Below are 16,191 nucleotides of genomic sequence, written 5' to 3'. Positions count from 1 at the left end.
ACTACTCATAACATGTTCAGATGCATAAATTCAAATGCAGTATAATAAAATGCAATTATCACAATTATAATTCATAATTCCATATCTACCACAAAAATGAATTCATCAGACATTTCCATTCCAACAAGATATATTGCACAATATTTTAATAGTACAAAATCTGTTCAATAAGATTTAAGTTAAAAACTTGTCGAGTAGACTTCCAGGAAAGAGAGGTGCGTCACAATGGACAACTTAAGTACCAAATCTTTCCTTAGCCAAAGTGTTCCTCAACTAGTTTTTAACAAATTTCTTATTTACAGATTCAAAACAACAGCATATAATATTAACACCGAATTTCAATATAGATAAACATACAGTAAGCATTAACAGTATTCATACATAATTTCAAGATATGAATAGTAATAAAACAATACTAAGTCATAATATAAAAGCATAGAAATACTAAATCATAATATAAAAGCATAGAAAAGTTAGCTCCCCTACCTCTATTCCAGACGTCTCTTGCTCTGAATTTATTTCTCCGAAACCTTTCAGAACCTCTACCCTTCTTGCAACTAAAAATTTCTCTCTAACTTTCTCTCACTTGATTTCTCTTCTCTTGGTGCAGAATAATCTTCCCTCCCATGGTTATTTATAGTAAAAAAAATTTACTATTCATTAATATTTTAATATTATTTATTATTTTAATATTATTTAAAAATAATATTTCAATCATTTTCTCACCAAATCTGATCCTAATTTCTACCTACTACTTTCTTCCATGCTAAGAAATCCAAATGCTGAAAATTTATTTTTACTATTCACTTTTTACTATTTACTATTTACTTTTTACTATTTACTATTTACTTTTTACTATTCAATTTAAAAAAATTTACTAAATAAGTTACCAAAAATTTGAACCTCTCCTTCTAAAATTACTATAATTTTATATCCAAAATTTACATTTTTCTATCCATTAAAATTATTATTACTAATAAAATACTAAAATTTACTACTATAAATATATATATATATATATAGATTTTTTTTTATGGGTCTTACAGTCTTCCCATATTTTCAGCATTAATAACAAAACAAATCAATATATTCCTAATAATTAATACTAAAATATTTTAAATACCAAATATAAATATTATCATATCTTTTCTTACAAAAATTAGATCTAGAATTAGATATTCAAACATATAAGTATAAACATTGAAAATAGATTAAATTACCAAGTTTAAAATATAATATAACAATTATTTATACATATTCATTTAATCCTAAAACAGACTTATATAAAAGTAAAAATTATCAGAATAATAGTAGAGCCATTATCTAAATCGTTTGTGTTATTTTCATTAGTTTTAGTGGAGAGATTTTGTCATCATATTTCAATTGAATTTTAGTTTCTCTTTTGAGTATTTGTCTGATGATTGAATGATGAACTACTTTAAAATTAGCATATTTATCAAAAAAAAATCATGAGGTTTTCAAATATTTTATTTTTGTAAAAACTATTTAGTTCATACCTTACCAATTGTTAACTCATATAAACAATATGTTTTATTAATCAAATCTTATATATGATATTATGACTTCAAGTTCTCTTTTTTGTCCACGAAAACTAAGGATAACATGACATTATTCGTTTAATAAAGTCTTAAGTAGGAGTAACCAAACATGTTGGATCCCATAGATTAACCCATTATCTCGTCCAAAATAAGATAAATTGGGTTAAAGAGTTTAACTCGTTAATCTGTTTTGGCTAAGTCAATTTAATAAATCACAATACAGGTCAGTCTAACCTTATCCGTTGATTGTTTTTAATTAAAATTAAAATAAAAAATAATTATTCTATATATTTTTTTAAAACTGTAATTATATATTAGTATTGTAATTTTAATTATTAACATTTACAAATTAAGTTCAAATTATTAGTTGTAATAAAATAGTTTAACATATAAATGTAATAATTATTTTAATTTATCTAATTATAAATATTAATTAATTAATTAAATGTTTAAAAAATTATGTATATGATTAAATATGGTTTTAATATTTATTTATATGTATATATAATCAAATTTTGAAAATAAAAAATTTTATGCGGGACAAGTTAGTAGCTCGTTTTTATTTAATGGACTAACCCGACTCATTTTTTACAAACCAATGACGGGATGAATCAAAATAGTCCTAAAAGTAAAGGAATTTCATATTTCGTCAATCCTTTTAATTTCAATTTATTATGAACATGAAATTGAAGTTAGATTCAATTAGAATATTTGTAAAAAAGAAAAATTATTTGTTGATTATTTATATATCTATAGATGTTTATGGATACTCGTAAATTTTTTTAAAATTAAATTTTTTGAAAAACAATATTTTCAAATATAAATTAAGTAAGAAAATTTGTTTTTAAAATATAATTCAAATAAAATTACACAATAAAATATTAATGTAAATAAATTCTATGTTTTTAAAAAACAAATTTAAACGAGTTACTCCAAAATGTATAAAATTTATAAGATTAATTTTTCTAAAATCAACTTCAATATTTTAGTCTAAATACAAAAAAAAAAACATATTTTAAACAATTATTCAAAAGTTAATATTTCTTTCACTGATTACTTATTTTTTTTTAAATACTCAATCAAAATTTACTATTCAAGATAGATTATTAAAATATCAATGCCTTATATATCCATTTAATACTCGTTATGAACTTTTCTCACCAATATGTACATATATAAAAATTTTGTCACCCTTAACCAAACCCTTGTATCATTCAATGAAATATAGCATTAAGCAATTGAAATTATATTTAATAAGAAATGCTTCAAATATTTTGCTTTGGTGGGAGCATAATTTCTAAAATAATATCTTCCTTGAGTGATATTTCCAAAGTTATAAATATGTGTTGGATCTTTGTCACTTGAGGACAAAATAAGGTTGTATTGTATGGGATAAAAGCCAACCAAGACCACAACAATACTAAAACAGAATTAAGCTCACTTTCATGAACGAATGAAATCAATTTCAATTTCAATTTCAAATCTTACACCTTACAATACTCGATATTACACCTAATAACACCATAATACAAAACAAACTGGAAACCTTATCGATACAACACTAACATCAATAATTTGATATAAAAATAAAAACTATATAACGAATAAAGCCCGGCAACAAAAAGTAAACCAGACAATAATTTTTTTCTCTCTTCAAACCAATAAAATAATAATCACGTTTTGCTCAAGAAAAACTTCAAACAAAATATTTTTAATTAAGGAAGACTCTCAAATGGTAAAATGATATTAAAAAGAATAGTTTTTATTTTATGTAATTTGGTTTTAAAATGAAAGAATTATATAAATACACATCTAAGTATTTAATGGATTAATATTCCTTCAATGGATTAAATCAGAGCTTAATTTGAGTATTTAAATATATTGAAATAGATGTACAATAATACAACCCCACACATTGTTTTACGAGAATTTTCATGTATAAACTAATGCCTGAATCATACCTAACTTTCTAAGTAACTTTTTGAAAATTTTGAAGGATTTATAAAAGTCTGGTAAAACAATGTTATAAAATAACCCTGTTTGACAATAAAATTATTGTTTGTTTTTACTTAACTTTTATTAAAAGTCTTACAACCACGGTTATGTTATGATCATATCTATAATTCATATGGGATTTATAATCATAATAAAATTTTAAAATTTGAACTTGAAACTTAATTCCACCTCATTTTATAAAACAAAAAAAAAAAGATTTACAAGCTAGGCCAAAGCAGCACATAGGAAAAGCAGAGAGGGGCTGTTGTGTAAAGTGAGTAGATTTCATTCATCTGTACATAAGGTAGCCACAAATTTCAATCTAGTTGTGGACTGCATAAAATAGAAAAGGAAAATATCTTTTTAACAAATTTTTTTTACAACCTTTTACAACAATCTATGTGTAGTTTGTGATTGGTCCGTTTCAAATATACAGACCAATAAAACAATGACACATAGTTCATTGTCAAAAAATTGATAACATATCATAGTCCAAATAGAAAATGGAAACCACTTTTCTTCCTTGCATTCATGAGCATCACACATTTTGGGCTACACTCCAATTCATAAAACAATAGAGACTCTCAACTTTCTTTTCCTTTCAGGAATTGTGGAGAAGTTTGTCCAAACATACCCTAAATGATATACTGATACTATCATCAATATGAACAATACTTTGGAGTTAACTGTCAGCAATACTCTGATCCATACCTGTAGAATTATAATCTAGTTTTTCAGTTAAAGACCTGGACATTGTGGATTCCTCATCACCATTTTCAGAAGCTGAACTAGAAGCATCCATCTCCTTCCCTGGAAAGTCAATCTGTACACATTCAACAACTTCACTGTTACAAGTATTATTATCCTGATTCCAGTTTGAAGGTGTCAAGCCTTCTTTCTTGACAACATTGAACACAATCCCATTATGGATCGTTCCAGGCTGCAGAAGATCACCTTCTGTTACCAATATGTTGGATCCATTCATGACAACCCTGTTGCCATTTTCTTTCTGATCATATTCTGTGCTCTCGGAGCACTTATCAGGAGTTGTGTGCCTTGAACTGTGATGCTGAAAATCACGAGGGCTGATAAGAGTCACCTTGCTTCTGTTAAGTTCAGTGTCAACTTCTAAGTTTTGGACAAAATCAATGAACATATCAGATGATGTAGTTCTCATCAAAGGCCCACCGGATCTGGTCCAAGAATTCAAGTCAGCACTTTCAGATTCACTGTCACTTGCCTCGTGATTGCTACGATGGGACTTCCAGTTTTTACCAGTGGCTCCTCTGGGACTGATAACACCTTGATGCAATGAGGAAGCAGCATCTGCATGAAGGTCTTCTAGGGACCCTGTAGAATTCTCTCGAGCAAGGACATTCCACGAGGGAATTCTTCTTGAACCACTGAATTTGACTATGGTGGGGAGACCATGAGAAGCAGCAGCAGCAGCTCTCTCAGCGCTTCTTTTCAGACGTCTTGTATGATTGAGAATTGCAACAGACTCATCAAGAGCAAGCTCAATTCCACAGTTTGCTTTTATGGCAGAAAGCTTCTCCCAAGTGCCTCTTCTCCCTTGGTTGGTTGCCTTCTGAAGATCCACATAAGAAGGGTTCTGTATGATCTTTAAGTACTGGAGCAGGATGATAGAAAAAAAAAACATACACAAGTTAATCACTATTCAAATGAATCAATCTTTGTTAAAAAATAGATTTTAAGTGTGACTCAATCTTACGAAATCAGGCTCACTTATATATTATAAAATCACCTCTAATCAATGAGATCTCTAACAATCTCTATTAAATTATTTATAAACAAATTTCTGAACCACTTAGTAATCCTTGATGTTGTGTATTTAATTGTTCTTGAGCACATACCTGAGAAAGAGTTGCAGGCATAACAACTGTTACATCACCCTCCCAGTCTTGAGCAAATAGTTTGGCAAGCCCACCCAATGGAAAGCCAAGTTCCAGTACTTGATTACATCTATGTTTCACTTCCATCTCTACTAGATGAGCAAGCTACAGAGTTGAAAACCACATTGGATTAGTTATAACAATCAACTGATGTCATAATGTTTTATCTAAGTTTTTATATTTCAGTAAGGAACAGAGACCGAGTTAATGGAAAATGTAGAAGTGAAAAGTTCAGTTAACAAACAAAATAAACCAACACATGAACATGTATGTATCATCATTCATAGAGGTCCGAGCCCATGAACATACCTTTGCTGCAAAATTACCTCCATAAGCTCGTATAAACTCTTTCAATCTCAATAATGGTGCAATATGGGGATTGGCCTGACTAACTATAAAATGGTTGACGTTGAACAGCTCTTTCAACTGCATCATAGGTAAATCAATCTCCAAGCTACCATCCCTCCAACGGCGCACTGGAGTAGAACCCTTTTCAGGACCCAAATTAAATGGAGGATGGTAAGGAACAATCTCTCCACTTCTATCCTTTGCCATCAATTCCTGAGCCTCGAAAAGGCCAGGAAAGGCACAAGAAGCAGTGACTGCACTCCATATAACAACGTGAGGTGAAGTCAAGTAATTAAGACATCTAGGTGGTTCATGCTTTCTTGGGGAACAAACTGTAATCCCAAGAATTCGACCCGTCATATCATATGCTTCTTGAAATGTAAGATTGCTTGTTAGATTCCTCAGCATCACTTGCAATTGTCTGATCTCATGAACTGCACCGTATGTTGCAACCCTCTTCACAACTGTAAAAATTCCACCTAATTGGTCAAAAAACTGTAATGACTGCAGTGAATCCTCGAAAAAACTTTGAAGCTCGGGCCAAGACCTTGTGGCAACAATGGAGCACACAATGGATCCTACACTTGAACCAGCAATTACCCTCGGCATAAGTTTGTGTTCTACCAGTGTTTTAACCACTCCAACATGAAAAGCTCCAAGGGAAGCACCCCCACTTAGCAACAAAGCAGTCCTCCCAAATGCATGTCTAGTTTCATGCATGAAAGAAAGCTTTTCTTCTAATGCAAGCTCCTCCGAATCAGAGTTGCACACCATTCTCAACTGAGTTGTTACCTCATCAATATACTCCTTGATAAGTCTTGGCATCTGAAGCCTACCTTTGTGGACTTCAGGGTTACACATATTACCAAGATTTCTAACAAGATCTGCACGCATACAAAATATTATATCCCTAAGAGACCCCTCTTGCCTGCGATGGCGCAGCTCTTCAAGCTTGTTACTCACCAGCTCCACATCATAAAGGTCTGATTCATTCATCTTTGGTGTCTCTCTATCAAGCATTTTGGCTGCATGAGCCCACTCCTCATAGGTCAATGCAGATCTCATCATATTTCTCCAAAATTTCCGCCTATATACCATTTCAGCTCTCACCTTCACTTTGGCGTACCGTTTCAACAAGAAAGCAAGTATTGTCATCATTGCCAATATCCCCTGTGGATTTCTTGGGTGCAACCATGACACAATGGGTCCCCAAAATCTCCTAAAACCGTAGAAGATATCCAACAACACAAAAAGTATCTGATGCCTCAATTTTAACATAGACTTGCAGAAGAGAACCCTGAAAGCAATAGTCCTGCCAAGAATGCTAGAAGGGCCAATCGCGAAAGGGTCAACCCTAGCATCGTTACTTATATGATCCATCCTTAGACCAAAAAGATGAAAGTAAATACTTTTGTTCTCAAAAGCCAAAACCCTTAAGAGATCATGTGCTCTAAAAGAGTTTAGACGGTACAAGCTGGCCCTTTTAAGATACCATCAAAAAGTAAAATCTGAAAGGAAACGTTTTTACAATCTAAGAAAAACGTATAAAGGAATTGACTTTGCATAAAACTCCCAAGAAGTGCATAAATGGATAAAATTATCAAGGAATCAGTCAAAGAGTGAAATCAACAAAAGGGCCCTGTGTAAGCAGAAAGATCATACATCACAACAGCACATTCGATTTGTGGATGATTCCATCAGTGATGTTGAATAAAAACAAGCAAAGGAACACAACTTTAACTCATATAATCGAGTAGGAAAGGTTCTGAATGAAATCTTCGATTCCAGGGGGGAGGATTCTCCAGAAGCAGAACACGGATCAGATTGGATACAGAAAAGGGGGTGAAAAGAAATGTGGTAAAGTGGGATTGGTGAATGGAAAAGGCTCAAAGCGAGGGAATGAAATGAAAGGGAATGGTAATAATAAATGAAATGAAAAAATGTTCCCGCTAAGCCAAGCAAGTATGGAAAAGACTTAGCGAGAAGAAAGAGGAGTGGTGGTTTACATTAGGAACACGATAACCATGATTTGGAAGTTGAAGAAATGAAAATGAAGGAAAAAGGACATTGAGATTTGCGAGGAGAAGATAAAGTTGTCGTTATGGTGACGCGGGAGCCAGTCAGAAAAGTGCGCCTTGGCTTGCCTGTTGACCTTCAATTCCAACACTACAACTAAAGTTCCGTACTTTCGTTTCTATCTGTTTCCCACGTGTACAGAAAACAGAGTTGTATTATTATATTTATATGATTTTTGAAAAACAGATTATCTAATCATTTAATTAATTTATTAATTTTCAGAAAATCAATATTTTAAGTAAAATATCATACACTATGACTAATGATCTTTTACATATTTTTTTTAATTTAATAGATTTTGGAAACTGTAATTCTCAAATCAAGATGACCAATAACGTATATTCATCTTACATAGAAATTATAAACTCCTTTTAATTATAAAATGTTCATATTTCAAATATTAGTTCCAAAAAATCCACAACGTATATTAACCACAACGATTTAATATATATATATATATATATTGTTTATTGTATAAATTCTTTTTTCAGTTAGTATATTTTAGTATAGTGTATTGAATTTTAATTAATAAAAATTAATGTATTATATATTCTAAGTTTTAAAATCAAGAATATTTTAATAACTTTTATTTTTAATTTAAAATAAAAAAATTTGAAACACTTCTTTAATTTTAATTCATCTTCTTCACTTGTCTAATTTATTTCTTTTCAAGCTCTTTCTCACTCACACATAGAAACACATTATGTTGGTTTATTTGTTTTTCAAGGTTGTGTTATATCTTTTCTTTTTTTATTGTTATTAAATTTTATTTTTAAATTTTAGAAATAGTAGTTTTTCTTTAGGAAAGTTTGGAAAGTTTGATACTTCGACCTTGTTTATTGACTTTTTTATTTGTTTTGCTTAATCTTTGAATAACGAAAAAGTTGATATGCTTTGATTTGCAAAAAAAAAATTATTATTGATATGAAAAAGAATTAAGACTATGGTAAGAATGACAGAGGAAAAATAAAATATTTGAGTGAAACAGATAATGAAAATAACAAGTTGAGTAAATGTTTAAGGTTTATTTTTTTTTTTAATTTTAAAAATTAAAATTAAATAACATTAGTTTTGAAACTTAGAATTTATAGTATTTTTTAGCTAAAATTTGATACATTATTAAAAAAAAAACTTTTATAAATACATATATCACCTAGAGCAACAATAATTTGTATTCTCAGTAACAACAATTTCGCACTACCAACAACAATATATTCGCACTAACATCCAACGAATGTTGCACAATCAAATGTATAATATAATTAATTATTTTCTTAAAATCATCTATAATTAATTTTTAATTCAAAATAAAATATAAATAATTTATTATATATTTCACAAACATTTATTCTCAAATATTTTTCTTATAAAACTAGACCACCAACATTTTTTTTCATTTCTTCATTTCCTTTTTCTATATGATAACCTTACTTAAAATATATAAGATGATTTCATAATTAACAAAATGTTAAATTCTACGAAAATCATATCCCAATAACTCAACAATATACATAATTTAATATATTCATTATATTGAAGAAATTTCTATGCCATAAAATTAAAACAAGACTAAAATATTTTTCTCTAATTATTATAAAAAAGTTTAATTAAATCCATAATTTTTATTTGGTTCAATTTATTATTTTAGTTTTTAAAAATATCAAATTAGGTCTGTTAGATTGATATTAGATTTCTGGTAAATTTTATATATTAAATCCTTCCACTTAATATGAATAAGATGTCTAAACTATAACGGAAATCTAACTTTAATCTAACAAAAATATCACAAAAATATCTCATTTAATCATTTTTAAAAATTAAATAATCAAATTAAATTAAATAAAAATTATGAATGTAATTAGATTTGTTTATAATAATTAGACGATATAAATAAGATTTTAGCTTAAAACAATCATATTGTACAAGTATAAAAAGACCATTATTAACTATCAACCTCAATAACTAAATATTTATTTTTATTAAAATTTCATTTCCATTAACATCTCCAACATCATTATATTTTATTCTTTTAAAGTTTTAAATCATATCTTCCTTAATACTAAAAAATCTTAAAGAAAAAATTTCTCTTACATTAGCTTTTCTTATTTTAAGTGTCACATGTTATCAAAATATCCTTTCTCCTAAAATAACAATATTTTCTTTTCTCCAAATCTAAACATATTATGACCACAAAATAATATTAATAATAATAAATCAATTTTTCCTTATATTTCATTTCAACTTTAAAATATTCACATCCCATGTTTTCAAAATTAAATTTCCTTAAAAGTTATAATAAGGATTCTTAATTATTTCTCACTATTCCTAAAAATAATATAAATTAATATAAAAATAATAAATTACAGAACAAATAATAAAGTTCTCTTATAATTTTAATAAAAAAATAAACTTTATAAAAGACTTCGTTAAACTCTTTTTCACAGTTTAGTTTTTAGTTAGTTAAATATCAAATACATGTAAACGTGAGTTAGTTTAGATTTAATAGAATTTAATTTATTTATAAATAAAACTCAATTCAATCTAATCAAGTTAGATTTAGTAAGATAAATCATTAATAGACAGTCTGATTCAACTAACACTATTAGTGATATTCAATTTATTAATTATATATTTATATAATTATTTTCTAAAAAATAATTTGAAATTTAATTTTATAAATTTATTTTTTTATGTAAATTTATACAATTAAAAGTATTTTGAAAGAAAATAACTTTTTAAAATTTATATTTTACACAGTAACTTTTCAAAGAATTATATTTTTAGAAATTAATTTTATTAATAGTAATATTTTATTATTTAATTTTATATTCTAAAATGGTAACTTTAAAATAATTTATTCAGTGTTAAAATATATTATTTGTGGATTTTTGTAAATACTCACAAATATTTGTTTTGTAACCTAACATTTTAGACGCGTGTCGTCATCCTTGGGCGAACGACTTTGGTTGTAAAAGGAAATGTGTGGAGTGTAAGCATAGATCTCAACGGCCAACGTATAATTTAAGAATTCCAAGCTTGCGTCCCACAATTTCACATGGATAAGTTTTAATATGTAATTTTAAAATAATATTATATTTTAAATAATTTACCAAACCTTAAACTTGATTGCAATTATAATTAGTATTTTTCCTTTTGTAATTAGTCTTTAACAAAACAAATTACTATGTTTCTGCTTTTCGAATGGTGTTTTGCATTTATTGTTAGTAGGAAAATGTCTAATACTGGCTTTGGTAATGGGTATAAAAGAAAAGAAAATGGATAAAATTTCATTGTTGCTGACTATGTAAATTTTCTCACCTAAGTATTCATTCGATTTAATTAATGTCTCACTAATTCCTTGTACGTTTGAATTGGAACAAATCTTTTTCAAACATTGTTTATCCACGAAAACTTCCGAACCCTTTTTAATATCTATTTAGATCTTTATTTTCATCCATTTTATTTAAAATAGTTATAAACTTTTATTTTAATTTTTTTAACTTGTGTTCCCTTGGTATTTTTATATATAATGTTCATGTTATCCGTTATTAAGTGGGATGTAAGTTTTTTATATACATAACAACTTAAAATAAAAGTGACTTAAAAATTTGGTAAATCATCTTCGACCTCTGATCACCCAAAACCCTAGTCATTATTAGAATAATTACTTCGACATTGACAATCATCATAACTCACCACCATCATCTCCTTCAACCTTGCAAATCAACTAGCAGCCACTACAAGCTATATTTGTCTTCATCCAACAACCACGACCAACCTGTGTCTGAAAATAGAAACGCGAAGTTTGTTTTTTTCACGTAATTAAACCTGCAAAATAAAGAAAAAAAACAAAACCCAAAAATCACAAACCCTAACTCGTAGAAAGCCAAAAATCGTGAGATTTGTCTTCTCCTCCGCGATATCAAACCTGCAAAACCAAACAAATCAAAGCAAAATCCTAATTTTGGGTGGAAGATGAAACTGTCATGTGATAATCCCTCAATTGATAGTTCATGTATGTAAAAAAAAATACACATCATTTAGTAATGGATAACGTGAACACGATATCATTAACAATTTAGATACCCTAATAGAAAAAAATCAAATTGAACAAAAATTACAAAAATAATTACAAAAATTGAAACTATTCAAAAAAATAGTCGACGATTACTTTAAAAAAACTAACAACTAACAAAACAAAAATAAGGATCAAAATTACTAATTACATTTTTCTATATTAACAAAGAAAAAGACTAAAATATCTCGTTTTACTATACGACGTATTCATCTATCATTATCACTGTGAAAAATAACAAATAGGATATAGAAAAAATCATTCTAAAAAAGTTATTTTGAATACATTTACATTGCATATATTTTATAAATTTTTTTCGAAAAAGTATATATTACAATATTTATCTCAAAAGGTATTATATGAATTTCAGAAAATTTGTTTGAGAAATCTTATTTTGAAAAGTTTTTTTGAAAGTATATTTCTTGTATTTTGAAAATGTGATTTAAAAAATTTCATTCCAAAAATCATATTTTAAAATTTTCTGCAAAATTATTCAAGAAAATTTCCAAACTATTTTTATGAAGAGTAAAATATCATTCTAAAACATTCGAAGGTGCGTGAAGAAATTGTGAGAGTGCAAGAAACAAAAGCCATATACTATACATGTAAAACTCACTGTATAGAGTTGGTCCGTATGAAGAGCTTTAGTTTTGAACTTCAATAATACAAAAATGGGCCTAATCTTATACTCAATTTGAAAAATACATTTTTGTACTGTGTATAATTCAGAAAAATATTTCATGTCACTTAATCTTTTCTAATTTTCATATTTGAAAATATATTTCAAATTTCTACATTATGTAATAAAAATATATATTGTAGATCCTATAATTCAAAATGACTTTTCGAATCTAGTAACATATTTAAAATTACACGATTACATTAGTTTAAAATAATTTCAGATTTCACAAAAGTATAAATTTATAAATTATACAATGCAAAATATTTTTACATACCATCGTATCATCGAGTAAACCTTTTTCATGGTTTAATTTATAATAAAAAATATTTCATCTCAAAAACATAACAAATTTATTGACATTTTATGTTTTGGATTGTAGTTCTGAGTTAAAAAGACAATGTCATTCTTTAGTTTATCATCCATTTATATCAAATCTTGTGAGGATTGAGAAAATTTTGAGTAAGTTAGTGGAAGACAGGTGGCTGCAAGAGAGTGGACTGTCCGGTTTTGACAGTAGTATTTAAATAAGAATTTCAAATCACGTTCCACTTTCTCCATGCACTATCTCTTCTCCAACTTTCTGAAATCTTCTTTTATCCTTCTTCTCTCTAACTTCTCTCTAGAACTTCACATGTTCTCTTCATCTTATCAACAATCAGGTGGTGCTTGAGTCTTCTTGGTGTTAAGAGTTTTCTTTTGAATCGATCAAGTGATTGTTTGAGCTAGTAAGTTCTTCTTTTTCTTAGAAATTTTGTTTTCTTTGCATGTGTTTATCATCTTCTTATCTTAAAATGCTGATCACATTTATGGTCTTTTGGTTGGTCTATTTTCATAAATCGGTGAATGTTAGGTTTCTAAGATTTTTGGTGGTGAGCAAGTTTCTGCACTGAGAGTTTTCTGTCCAGTTAAGAGGTAAGGGAAACTAGTTAATATAATTGTTTGGTTGATAATGTATGAAAATGTTGTTGATGACTCTACATGTGTGTGAAATTGAATTATTTGATGTTCGGTGATTTTGGTGTGGACTGTTATATGCTATGTTCATGAGGTTTGGGTTTCTGCAGAATTTTGGTTCAATGGCCAAGTGAATTGTGAGGAAGGGTGATGGTGAAATTGTGGAATTTGTGTTCAGTATTAGGTGGGTGGTCGGTCTCTTAGCCGTACTCAGTTTTGTATTAGCGTTCGTTCTTAGTAGTGTTAAGTTTGTATTGTGTTCGGTCTTAACTGAGTTCTGCTTCTGTGGGGTTTCAGTTAATGACCGATCGGTCTTGTACTAGTATTCTATTGAATCTAGTGATCGGTCTTAGTGAGTTGTGGGATCTCTTGGTAGCGCTCGGTCTTGTACTAGTAGTTATGATAGTGGTAGCGCTCGGTCTTATACTAACATTATGCTAGTATTTAGCGCTCGGTCTTATACTAGCATTTATGTTAGTGTTCGCAATCGGTCTTATTACGTTGTGTGATCTCTCATTAGCGCTCATTCTTATACTAGTGCTCAATCTCGTACTTGTATTAAGCTTAGATGCGTTAAGTTTAATTTATAGGTGTTCAGACTAAACTGTAGGTATTCGTCTTAGGTTATAGCGATCGGTCTCGTACTAGTATTTTGTTTAGTACTAGCGTTCGATCATGTACTAGTACACTGTTTGGTAATGGTGTTCGCTTTTGTCATAAATAGTGAGTTTTCGTTCGGTCATACTCGAGGTTTGTGTTGTTGTCGTTTGATTTTCTTCTATGAATGAATATTTAGTCTTTAAATGTTATTACCACTGTTTGACTTTGATGGATTGAGATAGTTGTATTGATCTACTGTGTATGGGAAATTTTATTGACATTTCAATAAGGCATATGTTTCAAGTAATGTGGAAGAGAATTCAAAGGTGGAATGTCTCAGTGAAAAGTGTATCAAAGTGGTGTTATAGTATGAATATGGACAGTGAAATTCACCGAGTTCATCCTGATATTCTGATGATTACCAATTCTCAAGTAGAGATGAGTAAGACATTGTGTGAGAATGGCAGGATGTCCTAGCACATAGGTTTTTGGGTGAGTTATAACGGACTAACATTGGGTGGCAGCTGATGGTTTTTCAGTTACTACACCACCCGAGTGCATGAACGGCCTCGAGCTACATATTCATACAATCCGGGTGGTCAAGTCAGGTGTTCGGTTTATGCATGAAGTATAGTGTTCAATTGTATATTCTTATCTGTATTTGCATTGGTTGTATTTGTACGAAATGTATGTATGTTTGCACAATTAAATTACATTAGCTTATCCTTATTTCCTGTTTTGTCCATGTCTCCGTTCGTTTTTTTTTTCTTTTGCGATGATCACCCTTTTGGGTGTGAGCAGAGAGGGAGGAGTATACGTTGGAGCTGGAGTTGGACGACGAGAATCCGGCTGTTTAGTTTATGACTGTTCGGTCATATTATTGTTTATGGTCTTTTGGTTGAACCGTTCAGTTGCATCTTAATCCTGTATTAATCGATCGGTTAGGTGTATAATTTTGGGATAGTGTAGAATTCTGTAAAACTTTAAATTTTATGATTATTTTAGAATAATTGTAATCTTATTATAATACCTGTCCTATAATATTATTATTATATGATAACTCTTTTACATAATTTTAAGTTATTTTTCGTTATTTTTGGGATGTTACAAATCCCAACAAAAAGTTCATTTCATATACAATTATCACAAACAGACAATTCTACCAACTTTATTCCATCTAATCAATTTCTCATTTACACTAGCATTTATATATCTGGTAATTAAAAACATTATTTAAGAAAATGTCAAATATACGTAGTCTTTAAGGACTAAGCTATAGAATACAATTTAAATTATGAAATATTATGAATATGATCCAAAAAACTGTTATAGATTACAATATTAAAAAGTACATAGTGCTTAGCTAGTATTTAAGGAACAAAGAAATATTACACTTAAATGACAAAATACATAAGAACTTAATTTATTCCCCAATAATGAAAATAAAGTTCGAGATGTAAAATTCTAAAGTTTATCTTATAAGTAGTTTACATAATTTTATTTTTTTACAATTATTTATTTATGATTAATAATCCTATAAGATTATTCAAATCACTAATATATAGTAGTTAAATTTGTCTCACAATCTAAATTTTTTGGCTTATAAGAATGATTAAAATAAATCACATCAATATTAATATATAATATATTTATTTATATTTAAATATTTATATAATAATGTTAATCATATTTATATACATAAAAGCAATAGGTCCAAATGAACTTTGGATGAACAAACAAGACCTGATTCTCTGCAATAATGGATAAACAATTAGTTTATGTTTTATATAAATTGATGAAACACGATGTACAAAGAAAAATAATACTTCCAAATCATTAAAAAAATTAAAAGCATTATATTTCTAAGCAAATATTAAATTAAAAATTACTTAACCAAAAACTAATGAATAATAACGTTTTTTTTTGTTAACAGTAAATAATAACGTTAAAATAGAAAAAAGATTGTTTGACATAATTTTACAATAAATC

General features: G+C 28.4%; 1 protein-coding gene across 1 annotated transcript; it reads right to left on the bottom strand.

Moving 5' to 3' along the window:
- Window positions 1-3,819: 3,819 nt before the first annotated feature.
- On the bottom strand, window positions 3,820-7,941 carry LOC124839678 (triacylglycerol lipase SDP1-like). The gene is made up of 3 exons (XM_047315576.2): window positions 5,777-7,941; window positions 5,429-5,572; window positions 3,820-5,184 (listed from the first exon to the last, which is right to left on the bottom strand). The coding sequence occupies exons 1-3, from the start codon at window positions 7,193-7,195 to the stop codon at window positions 4,237-4,239; spliced, it is 2,511 nt and encodes an 836-aa protein (XP_047171532.2). The 5' UTR covers window positions 7,196-7,941; the 3' UTR covers window positions 3,820-4,236.
- Window positions 7,942-16,191: the final 8,250 nt, after the last annotated feature.

This window comes from Vigna umbellata, chromosome 8, assembly GCF_029865625.1.
Source record: "Vigna umbellata cultivar VRB3 chromosome 8, Vumbellata_1.0, whole genome shotgun sequence".
Lineage (NCBI taxonomy): Eukaryota > Viridiplantae > Streptophyta > Magnoliopsida > Fabales > Fabaceae > Vigna > Vigna umbellata.
The sequence above is the reverse complement of the archived record's forward strand: the minus strand, read 5'-3'. Positions and strand labels throughout refer to the sequence as shown.

Excerpts from the sequence above, each read along its gene's own strand:
- LOC124839678 (XM_047315576.2), bottom strand. The coding sequence starts at position 7,195 with ATGGATCATATAAGTAACGATGCTAGGGTTGACCCTTTCGCGATTGGC. Across the intron at positions 5,573-5,776 it reads GAGGTAATTTTGCAGCAAAG|CTTGCTCATCTAGTAGAGAT; the intron begins GTATGTTCATGG and ends TCAACTCTGTAG. Across the intron at positions 5,185-5,428 it reads TGCCTGCAACTCTTTCTCAG|TACTTAAAGATCATACAGAA; the intron begins GTATGTGCTCAA and ends ATCCTGCTCCAG.